Source organism: Eretmochelys imbricata, chromosome 1 (assembly GCF_965152235.1).
Source record: "Eretmochelys imbricata isolate rEreImb1 chromosome 1, rEreImb1.hap1, whole genome shotgun sequence".
Taxonomy (NCBI): domain Eukaryota; kingdom Metazoa; phylum Chordata; order Testudines; family Cheloniidae; genus Eretmochelys; species Eretmochelys imbricata.
This window is the reverse complement of record NC_135572.1, coordinates 194726540-194738783: the sequence shown is the minus strand read 5'-3', so window position 1 is coordinate 194738783 and position 12244 is coordinate 194726540. Positions and strand designations below refer to the sequence as shown.

General features: G+C 45.3%; 1 protein-coding gene across 6 annotated transcripts in view; it reads left to right on the top strand.

The window, feature by feature from the left end:
- The window catches only part of BBX (BBX high mobility group box domain containing), a 189800-nt gene that overhangs the window by 163708 nt on the left and 13848 nt on the right, over positions 1-12244 (top strand). For 5 of the 6 annotated variants that reach the window (XM_077821139.1, XM_077821148.1, XM_077821117.1 and 2 more), the window contains 2 exons: positions 8358-8555; positions 9288-9480. In XM_077821139.1, coding sequence (XP_077677265.1) covers positions 8358-8555; positions 9288-9480 — 391 coding nt within the window. The remainder of the gene's footprint in view (positions 1-8357; positions 8556-9287; positions 9481-12244) is intronic. The other variant, XM_077821157.1, reaches the window with a different exon arrangement.

Below are 12244 nucleotides of genomic sequence, written 5' to 3'. Positions count from 1 at the left end.
CCATTGAATAAATATACGAGTAAAAAAATAAATATCTTCATATCCACAACCGAAAAACACAAAATCCTCCAAAAGCACTTTGATTAAAAGCACTTCGATTTTAAAATTTTATTTCTGATACAAGGTGAAATACACATTGTTATAAAGGGCTCGATCCTGGCAGCTGTTAAGCACACTGGCCCCAGTCCAGGAAAACACTTAAGCGTGTGAGTCCCACTGCTTAAACATTAAGAATGTGCGTTAATTGTTTTGCTGGACTGAGGCCACATTGATTAGCTCCATGCAGGGTTGAACCTTAAAGTGAGGAAAACGTGGAACTTCACAACATTGTTTATTTGTCATATAAAGGTCATCGGGGAAAGAACTGTGTGACTCTCTTATGGTAATGGAAAGCTGTGTGCTCTACTATTAGAATTCAGGACTGGGATTAAGAGGATCTGGATTCTGGGTCAAATTTTCAGAAGTGAGTTGGGCATTGCGGATTCTAAGTCCCATTGACTTTCAATAAAACTCAGACCCTTAATGGGCCAGATTTACAAAGGTATTTAGGTACCCAAGATGGAGATAGGTGCCTAGTAGGATTTACAGAATTACTAAGTGCATAACCCCCATTGAAGTCACCTGCTTTTAGGGGATTTTCAAAATCCCCCTAGGCACCTATGTGTAGCTTCAATCACCTAAATACCTTTGTAAATCTGGCCCTGAGTGCCTAAGTCACTTTTGCAAATGGAATTTAGGAGATTAAATCACTTAGACACTTTTGAAAATTGTATCTCTATTTCCAACTCGGCCATTGGCTCACAGTGTGACTTTAGCCAAGTCATTCTGACTTTGTGTGCCTCAACTTCCTTATGTGCAAAATAAGAAAGAACTTTACCCACCTTTTGTAAAGTCTTTTGGAGATCTTTGGGTGAACATCTCAGCAGGCTTAGTCTTTTCTTATGTTTCTATCCAGAAATATTGGAATCCAAGCAGAAATGGAAATAGTTTGAGAAAAGAAACACACGAGCAGTACAGGCAGGGAGCAAATAATTGATTTCTTAATTTTGTGTGATTATGAGCACACTCTTAGCCCAGTCTACCCTGAGCTGCTTTTTAAAATGCCCTGCCATTGTAGTATCATCAGTTCTACTGGTGTGAGTTCTAGTGTAGACAGGGCTCTGGCCAACCATTGGCATTTTTACCAGTGTCTCCTAGACATGCTCTGTGCAGGAATAGACCATTCTTAAAAATCTGGCACCTTGTCTACCCTAGAAATCCAGTGGAAGTGCACTGGTACTAGGGCTTAAAACCTCTCACTACTGCAAAAGTTCAGTGTAGTTACAGCCTTGGGACAAAATGATGCCATCTCACCCATGCTGTCCAGTCCTTTATAGTAAAGGCTCCATGCATTCCTAGGCAAGCTGGGCCTAATTTTTTTCAGCAAAGCCCTGGATTCTGCATCGTTCTAGTGTAGCAAACTTGAAAATCTGTAGCAGTTTTAATTAAAAACCTCTAATTTTTTTAATGTAAATAATCAAATATTATAATGAGTAATTCCCCCTTGTGTTGAATTTGGTACGAAATGTTGTTAGTTTGTGCTGGCCTCGTTTTCTGTGTCGCAGATTTTTTGTATTGACAAACACAACTGCATTAAAAAAATGGAAGTGGGGGAAACCGGATGTTTTGAAAAGTAGATCAGGGACAGAGGGGCTTTTGGCCACTGCGGAGGCGTGGGAGGTAGTTTGTGATTGTGGGATGTGACCTTTAGCTGGATGTTTCTGCTAAAAAAAAAATAATAATAAGCCGTGAAAGAGTTAGCTGTATTGAAACGTAAACACTTGCCTTTAGGTTTTAGATTTAACGTCTCGGGGACATGAATGGGGCAGTTTACACCCCTCAGGAGAGAATGCTGTTTCAAGTTCACTCCTAGTTCATGTTTTCAGTATTTTCTTGGCAACCAGGAGAGCTAGAAAAGCGTGTGTTTGTGTAATAGATGTCGTTTTGTTGTCGTGCAGTAGCCCCTGGGAGCACCAGTCATAGACCAGAACCCCGTTGTGCTAGGTGCTGTACAAACACAGAATAAAAAGACTGCCCCTGCCTTCAAAGAGCTTACCGTCGAAATAAAAGACAAGAAAAAAGTGTATAGATACAGACAGGGAAGTCCAAGGAAACTGTGAGACAGCATTGTGTAAATAGGATGGATACAAGGTGGGGGCAAAGTAGAACACAAGCAGAGTGAGCAATGGAAGGGCAGCAAATGTCGTGTTGATGCCATATTTTTTTTATTTTGGGGTGAAGGGTTGGTTACTTAGAAGGGGATCCGCTAACTGGAAAGTAAACGGAAGAAAAAGGAATCAGGGGAACAAGTGTAGAAGGAAGCTCAGCAGAAGAGACTCCGAGGAGGGTGCGGAAGGGTTGGCACAAAAAACCAATCAGCACAGGACAGTGAAAGTCAGAGAACATACTACAGGTTTCAGTGGAGTGTCCAGAAGTTGGAAGGCTCCTGCATTGGCTGCTTCTGGTCCTCTACCAGGTAGAGTTTCTGGCAGGCTTCTCTCTATAGCAGTGGTGTGCAAACTTTGCCAGTCGCGCTCCCCCTTACCATTCATGGAATTTGCCACGCCTCCCCCTCCATTATCTATCATCTGAAACTGTTTGTTTGTTTTTTGGAAGGGCTCTACCCTGTAGCAGGACTGGGATCCTGCTGCCATAATAGCAGGAGCAGGATAAAAATTCAGCAAACCATGCACAAGCAGTTGGAGTGGGTATTGTTGGACGGGAACAGGATTTAAAAAATAGTCCTGCTGCGCTGCAGAGAACGTGATCGCCCCTGGCTGCCCAGCTCTGAAGGCAGCAGCACCGCAGAAGTAACTCTGGCAGTGCTGGCAGCGAGACGGCCTTCAGAGCTCGGTGGCCAGAGAGCAGCGGCTGCTGGCCGGGGCGTTGGTGGTGTTTGCGACGCGGAAGGACTATTTTTTTTATAATATATCCTATATAAATGTACAAAATACCCATTCTGTTTTTATCCTGCTCATGATATTATGGCAGAAGGTCCTTCAGGACCCCAGTTTCTTCGTGCCCCCACCCCCAAAGAACCTCTTGCACCTCTTCCCCTCCGCCCCCCCTGCTCTATAACCCACATGGCCGGGGGGAGATTCTGTTTGGGGGGTGGGTGGGTGGCGGTGCGGTGCAATGCAAGTGTGGAGTGCAATTCTGCAGCAAGGATAAACGCCATGGCAAATTCTGCAGCTGCAGGATCGTGAGATGTGCAGACCCTGTTTGCACTGGGCACTTATTTGGATTTTGTCTCATTGTAGTCATGTTGTACACAGTATTGCTAATACAAGCTATTTCTTCTTCGGGTGTGAAAGAGATTTCTTTTTTAATTCCAATAAAACAGTGGTACTAAGTAATTGGGAGTGGGAAGGGGAGGATAATACCACATCACCTTCCTAGCCACTGTCAGCCAGCTGTGCTTTGTAGGCATAGTGGCAGAGGTGAGCTTTAAGGAAGCCTCGTGGGGAAGGGGACGAGGAAGGTGGGGATTACTCCCAACCACTGCACTGTAAAGGGGGTAGAGCTGAGCAATAAAATGGCAGATGAAATTCAGTGTTGATAAACTATACATATAAAATGAAGTGGTCTAAATTAGCTGTTACCACTCAAGAAAGAGATCTTGGAGTCATTGTGGATAGTTCTCTGAAAACATCCACTCAGTGTGCAGCAGCAGTCAAAAAAGCAAACAGAATGTTGGGAATCATTTGGAACGGGATAGAGAATAAGAGGAAAATATCATAATTCTACTATATAAATCCATGATACACCCACATCATGAATACTGCGTGCAGATATGGTCTCCCCGTCTCAAAAAAGATATATTGGAATTGGGAAAGGTACAGAAAAGGGCAACAAAAACAATTAGGGGTCTGGAACAGCTTCCATATGAGGAGATTTAATAAGACTGGGACTTTTCAGCTTAGAGAAGAGACAACTTAGGGGGGATATGATAGAGGTATATAAAATCAGATGACTGGTGGGGAGAAAGTAAATAAGGAAGTGTTCAATACTCCTTCTCATAACACAAGAAGTAGGGGTTAGCCAATGAAATTAATAGGCAGCAGGTTTAAAACAAACAAAAGGCAGTATTTCTTCACAGAAGGCAGTCAAGCTGTGGAACTCCTTGCCAGAGGATGTTGAAAAGGCCAAGACTATAACAGGGTTCAAAAAACAGCTAGATAAGTTCATGGAGGATATCGGTCCATCAGTGACTATTAGCCAGGCTGGACAGGGAGGGTGTCCCTAGCCTCTGTTTGCCAGAAGCTGGGAATGGGCAACAGGGGATGGATCACTTGATGTTTACCTGTTCAGATTGAACTGTATGGGGAGAGAATCATGTACTTAGCCCTGGGCCTAAACTTTGCACAGTTTCTTAAGCCCACACCTAAGTATGTTGTACTCTCTTTTGTTTAACCTTCACCTTTGCCTATTTTCTTATGGCTTTTAACCTCTTTCTGGTTCTTCCTCTGTTATAACCATTGCCTATTTCTCCTTTCTTCGGTTTTTATTTTTGTAGTTGTTGGATTTTTTATTATTTTGTATTGTGAGAACTAAAGGGTTACTTTCAAGGGGAGCCATCCTACATGGATTCTGAGTGGTTCTGATCGAAACTGTTTGAAAGCAATATGACTCAGTATATTTTTATACATTTTATTCAAGCTAACAATCAAAAATAAGATCAAGAAAACATATTGTTCTGATTAAACCACTACAGACTCCTCTAAACTAAGGATTAAACAATACAATTGTCAAAATAAGGTCAAATTAAGATCAAGTCACCAAATCCAAGTGTTAGCTACACTTTTGACTTACAACTAAATCCTCATAAAGCCCAAAATAGGACATCTAAAGAGGAGGCTGTCCATTCAGGGTATGTCTACACTGCAGCTGGGCGCAAACCTCCCAACCCAAGTAGACAAACTTGTGTTAGTGAAGGTCGAGCTAGCGCATTAAAAATAGCTGTGTGGATCTTCCAGCTCGGGCTCTCAAGCCTTTGGAGTCCATTATAAACCCTGGTTATGATTTTCCCCATGGCAGTACGATCAGTTTATCTGGTTGAATATCTAAGTCAGTTCTCAAAGTTCTCAAACATTTTAATGGGGTCACCAGGGCTGGTTTAGACTGGCTGAGGCCTGGGGCCAAAGCCCAAGCCCCACCACCTAAAGTCAAAGCCTGAGGGTTTAAGCCCTGTGTGTTGGGACTCCGGTTACAGGCCCCCCGCCTGGGGCGGAAGCCCTTGAGCTTCAGCTTTGGCCCCATCCTCCTGCCTGGGGCAGTGGGATTTGGGTGGCCTCAGGCTTCGATTCCGCCCCCCTGGGGTCATAGGCGCCAACTTTCCCCGGCGCCGGTGGGTGCTCGCACCCCCCTGGTCCCACCCCAACTCCACCCCTGCCCTGCCCCCATTCCAACCCCTTCCCTGAAGTCCCCGCCCCAACTTTGCCCCCTTCCCGCCCCATTGGACCCCTCCCCAAATCCCAGCCCTGGTCCCGCCTCTTCCCCACTGCATCGCGTTCCCCTCTCTCTCCTCTCCCTCTCCCCCCCCTTCCCCAGATTACCTTGTCATCATTCTACCTCCCAAGAAACCAGAATGTCCTAGTGGACTCTCTCAGCAGACACTTTACTGTCAATCATGAGTGGGAATTATGCGACTCCGTAGCGAACAATATATTGCTCCATGGGGACACCCACCAGGGGTCTTTTGGGCTCCCAAACAGGAAATGCAGTGTATACTGTTCCAGAGGAGCTGTAGGTCACCACTCTCAGGGCAACACTCTATTCTTTTCATGGTCAGACTGTCTGAACTATGCTTTCCCTTCACTACCACCCTGCCTCAAGTTTTATGCAAGATTTGGCCGGACAGGGCACAAGTCATTTTCATTGCCCCGAACTGGGCCAGTCAGTTTTGGTTCCTGAACTTCCTATGTATGTTGTTTCAGGCACCAATCATTCTTCCCACATTTCTCAATCTCCTCACCTGGAGAATGACAAGTTCAAGCATCCCAACCCGCATCCACTTAATTTCAGAGCCTGGTTTTTTGATGGATGTCATCCTCAGAGTGATCATGTTCTCAAGCTGTACAGAACATCTTTTCCAAGGATTCCACTAGAAAATGTTACCTAGCCTAGTGGAAGCATTTTTCTGTTTGGGTGCATTGAAGACTTATACCCCCAGAGGCTGCAGATATTCTTCTCCTTCTGGACTATATTCTTTCCTTATTGACAGGAGGTTTGTCTATCAGCGCCATGTGGGTCTACTTGGCAGCAATCAGTGCGTACCATCCACCCTCATAGGGCTACTTGATCTTCATGCACCCAATGAGTAGCAGATGCTGGAATGGCCTAATCAGAACCTTTCTGCCTATAAAAAAGCCTACGCTCAATGGGACTCTAACTTTTTTCTCTCAGTACCCACAAAGTCTCCTTTTGAACCGTTAGCTTTTTGCTCCATGTCTCTACCATCCAGGAAGGTCTCATTCCTGGTAGCCATCACCTCAGCCAAGGGGGTTGGTGAGCTTGAAGCACTGATGGCAAATCCTCCTTACACAATATTCCGTAAGGACAAAGTTTCATTATGTTCACCCCCAAAGTAGTCTCAGAGTTTCATCTGTACCAGTCAATTCACTTGCTTCCCAAAACTACACGCATCCCCAGTAGAAGGGAGGCTCCATCCCCTCAATGTTCAGTGAGCCTTGGCCTTTTACCTGCAGAGAACAAAACCAATCAGAAGGTCTCCTAGACTATTTGTCGCGATAGCAGAAAGGGACAGGCTATATCCTTTCAAAGAATTTCAAAAGGAATCTTTGGCTTTATTTTGCTCTGCTATCAGTTGTCTAATCTTTCCTCCTCCTCTTGGGGTAAGAGCAAGCAATGTCTATGGAATCGCTTCAAGAGATGCCTCTACTTGATATCTGCAAGGCATCTACATAGAGCACCATCCACACATTTGCGAGTCACCATGCCTTGGTACAGGACTCCTCGGCATCTTTTGTAATGGCAGTCCTTCATTTGGCTCTGCCATCTACAACCTCACATGTTCCTCCTCTTTGAGTACTGCTTGTCCATTGCCGAAAGTGGAATTCACATAGGGACCAGTACTCAAAGAAGAGAAGGTTACTTGCCTTTATAGTAACTGGAGGTTCTACAAGATGTGTGATCCTGCTCTGTATTCCACTACCCCGCCTCTCCTTCCCCTCTGCTTTGGATCTTCTCTGATTCACAATAGAGAAGGAACTGGAGGGGTGGTCAGTCCACCTCACCTTTTATCCCCTGCATTGGAGGCACAAGGTGAGCCATTGCATATGTGTGGGCCAATGGATGCTGCTTTCAAAATGTCCAGCTCCAGGCATGGCACACTTACGTACCTGCAGTGGAATACAGGTAGGGAACCACACATCTCGAAGAACAGCTATTGTAAGATAAGTAACTTTCTCTTATAAAGTGCCACATAGCACTTCTTATGTAAACTTATTTAATTCTTAAGCTAAAAACACTACAGAGAACAATAAAAGCTTGCCAGTACATGCATGCCAGTAAGCTTACCAGACTAATCCCCAACACTTACATAAGCTCTGGCAGGAGCAGTCCTTCAGAACCCCCAACCCAGGAGTATCCTTCTGATGTCAAGTTCATTACAACTTCAGCTCACAGTTTTATGGGTCCTCCGTAAGCCCAGTCTTTCCAACCCTACACTAAGGACTGGGGCCTGCTGTGGACCATGGGGCCTGCCCATTTGCTGGATCAGGAAGAAGGCCTTGAGCCTGTTTAAAACCAGGCTATTTATCCAAAAATCCTTTTTCTGTCTCTTGGCCCCTGGAGATCCACTTTGAACTAATATATGCGAACCTCTTCAGGGGATGGCTTCAAAGGACTGAAAACCAGAGGAATGACATTAGGGTCCACTTCCTAGAGGAGTTACGTACAGTTCCCCAATAACATGCACAATTATGTTTTTAATACAATGGACCCCAAAGATATTAGCCTTAATTCAATAAAGTTTCTCTTAATTCCACAAGGTGTGTCCAGGATGTTGCAGGATATTGCGAGTCTGTCACAGTTCGTACTCACTAGATCCTTTTAAAACAATAGAAACTTGAACCTCACAGGAACCTGCAAAAACTGGTCCAGTACTGTTCCCTGCAAACCCAAAACACAGGGTGCAGCTCACAAACACTTCCATGACTCGAGCCCTGCAAATACCATGCAGTCCCATTAGTGAGAATTGTAAGTGTCATGTGCAGACAGATATGAATGTGTGTATAGTTAGCAATTCTAGTGTTTTACGTTCGACTTGTAATTGTAACTGACTTGTCCCATTTCAGCCATACTTGCAGAAGACAAAACCCCCGGTGAGCCTGCACGGAAGAATAAAACTTCTGTATCTGTCCCAAATACTCCAGAGCCAGCACTGCTGCATGAACCCTTGGTTGGTAGCCAAAAGAGGAAAGCGAGGAAAACGAAGATCACGCATCTTGTTCGGACAGCAGATGGCCGAGTGTCACCAGCAGGAGGGGCTCAGGGTAAGGAGACGAAAGTCTAAATTTATGATAAATCTAGATTATTGAGAGTGGTTCTGAGGTATAAGTAAGCTAATAGGGAAACGTACCCCTAGTAGGGAAGAGGTCATAAGCCTGTACTGGAAAAATAATTCTGTAAAAACAGATACCAATTGGGTCATACCATCTAAGGAATCAATAAGTTTCAAATAGGCAATTTACTGTTGGACAAAAATTTTAGATGTCAAAAAAAAATCTGTCTCTAAACTTCTGTATGAGGAGTGGAAGAGGCACACAAGAGAGTGCTGGAACATAGTTTACCTCTCCTGAGGTGCCATGCTACCAGTCCAGCAAAGCGAAGGTACTATGCCTGCACAGTGGGTGCAATTAGTGGATGTAAAATTGGGCCCTGTAGTGTATATAAATACAGGGGTAATGTGATGTCCCTAGGTAGGTCATCAAGAGTGGGGATTGAACTCGGGACCTCTGGATTTAAAGACATGAGCTTCCACTGCCTGAGCGAAAAAATCCAAGTGTGTTAGATCGCAATGCATAGCATAAACTTCTATGTCGTCCATCCATTAGAGGGAGGCAGAGAGCCCCATTAGTAAACTTGGATTACACAGATGATAAAGCCTCAATTAATGATGGAAAAAATGCATGTTAACACCTCTATACTAAGCACTGTTCAGTACACAGCTATAGCTGACTTTGTTGCCCCGCTGCCTGTAAGTTTTACTTTTTCTTTTGTTATAGAGGAAAAACCAAAGGAGCTACCACAGAGTAGTCTCCAAAAAGCATCAAGTGCAGAGACCGATTGCAACGACGAATGCTCTAGAAGCGCAGAAGCAGAGGACACTCACAGTATTACGCCAGGCATGCCGACTGTGTCTGCATTCTTTAGCCTAGCTGCTCTAGCAGAAGTAGCAGCGATGGAAAATGTACACAGGTCAGTGTCTGCTGCGTACCAGTGTTGTCTGACAGGATTCTGCATTACAGCCCTCTTACTCAGAATGCATGTGAAAGCTGTAACATCTGAGTCAACTGGTTTTGTCATTTCTTTCCACCGCTGCTTCTCTTGAGTGCTTAGTTTATAGCATTTGCCTGTTTTAGTAGGGTGAAATGCTCACTGGCTTAATTACCAGTGATATTGCCTTTTAATAATACACCAAGAGAATCACAGCGAGCAACGCTGGCTTGCTGAGACGGCAGCAGGGAAGGCTTGGCACTTGTTCCCTCACAACTGTGCAGTGCAAGGCAGAAGCAGGCAGTGCTGAGGACGTCCAAGTGCTTTTGTCTGCAAGACATAGAACATTCTGTGCTTTCATGGAGAGGAGCAGCCCAGATTAACCAGGCTTTGCACCACGTACAACAGTTCTGCCCTTTGAGATTTGGTAGAAGCTGTGGTGAAGGCAAAGAGACCTTTCTTCACTGCCCACACAGCGACAGCACAAGAGTCAAAAGAACAAATCAGCAGCAGTTGGTCAGGCTGAGCATGAGACTTTTGCCAGAAGTGTCTCCTCTCAGTCAAAGGCCACAGGCACGTGGTGATTCTCTTGGTGCCACAGGTCACTGTCTAGGAGGTGGACCCCCTGTCCTTCCCAGCTGTTGAAGGCAAGTGGGGAATTCTGGGTCTATATGAGAATGTTAGTGCCTTCCTCCATAATTGGGGCCCTACTAAATTCACTGACCGTTTTGGTCAATTTCACTGTCATAGGGTTTTTAAAATTATAAATTTCATGATTTCAGCTATTTAAATCTGAAATTTCACAGTGTTGTAATTGTAGGGGTCCTCACCCAAAAAGGAGTTGTATGTGGTCGCAAGGTTATTGTAGAGGGGGTTGAGGTACTGCTACCCTTACCTCTGCGCTGCTGTTGGCAGCAGTGCTGCCTTCAGGGCTGGGCAGCTGGAGACTGGTGACTGCAGGCCGGGAGCCGAGCTCTGAAGGCAGAGCCGCCAACAGCAGCAGCGCAGAAGAAAGGATGGCACGGTATGGTGTGGCCACCCTTACTTCTGCGCTGCTGCCTGCAGAGCTGGGCCCTTAGTCAACAGCCGCCACACTGCGGCCACCTAGCTCTGAAGGCAGCAGCACAGAAGTAAAGGGGGCCTGGTATGGTATTGCCATGCTTACTTCTATGCTGCTGTTGACGGGGTGCTGCCTTCAGAGCTGGGCACTTGGCCAACAGCTGCTGCTCTCCGGCTGCCCAGCTCTGAAGGCAGTGCAGAAGTAAGGGTGGCAATACCATGACCCCCCTAAAATAATATTGTGATGCCGCTGCAACTCCCTTTTGGGCAGGACCCCCAATTTGAGAAACGCTAGTTTACCCTGTGAAATCTGTATAGTATAGGGTGAAAGCACACAATTTCATGGGGGGGAAGATCAGATTTCACGGACCATGACCTGTTTTTCATGGCCATGAATTTGGTAGGGCCCTATCCATAATGGGGCTGAGGGACACACTCCCAGCTGTGCTCAAGGAACTCTTGTGAACTATCTGCCCAAAGAAATCATTTCATGACGTTGACAGTCTTGCCAACTGCTGACCTTTAGAAACAGTACGGACAACCTCATGGGCCAGGTCAATATTCCCCTTGTTAATAAAATTGGTTTTAATATTCAGCTATGTGTATTTGACAATTGCAAGGAGATTTGGAAAATCACACGTACACAGAACAAAAATCAGATAAGTCTTAGTTGATTGCAGAAAGACTTCAATCTTCTGCAGAAGTCATTTTCTTTTAAAAAGACATTTCTCATAAGAAAAGCTTTCACACTGTGATATCCTTGGTCTCTCCACCCAGCCCTGCAGAAAACCACCCTATTAGTAACAAAAGCAAAGGTGTGAAACAACTTCCTCTTCCTTGCATGTGTAGCAATATGAAAGACCAAAGAGAGACAAGGAGAGATGCTGTATCAAATTCTGTTCTGAGTTACGGTGGTGTAAATTAAACTTCTCTGATTCCAGGGTAATGCCTCGATTTACACTGGAGAAAAGGAGTACAAGTTGGTTCAGCCTTATTCATTCCGTTCGTTTGTCCAAGAGTTCCTTGCCCACCTTTTTCACCATTGCAGTGCCTGTTCTGAAGTGATGTTGGGGCTACTTCAACTTTTTGGCTTTTTTTTTTTTTTCTTATTTTGTTCCCAATTTATTCTTCCCTAATAGCAGTGGCCAAATAACACGTTACCTGTGGTCAGGGGTGAAAGTAATAATAAATTCTTACCAGTCCGGGGGCTGACTCCAGACCCCGGAAGGGGCAGGGCCTCAGGCGGAAGGGGCAGGATTGGGGGGCTCAGCCTCCCACAGGCAGCCCATCCGCGCTGCCTGGACCCCACCACCTGGGGCTCTACAGCTGCCCTTTTGCCCCGCCCTCCCGTCCCCGTTGGGCAAAAATTTAAAAGCACCACCAACGGGGGAGGCAAAAGCCACGGCAGCACTTTAATGTGGGCTGCATAAGGGTCAGTAACGGCTTCTTACCGGTACACCATACCGGCTCATTCTCACCCCGCCTATTGTCTGAATACCAAACATGTAGATATAGCAGTGTTGGACAAATCGCTGTTCGGTTTCCAGTCACATTTGGAAACAATGCCTGGGAACTCGTTTCTAACAGAAACTAAGCAAATGCCTCTTACAGACCTGGAGAATGGAAGACAAAATACAGACTTGGATCTGGTGTGCCAGATTCTGCCCTCACTTATACCCCATGCTGT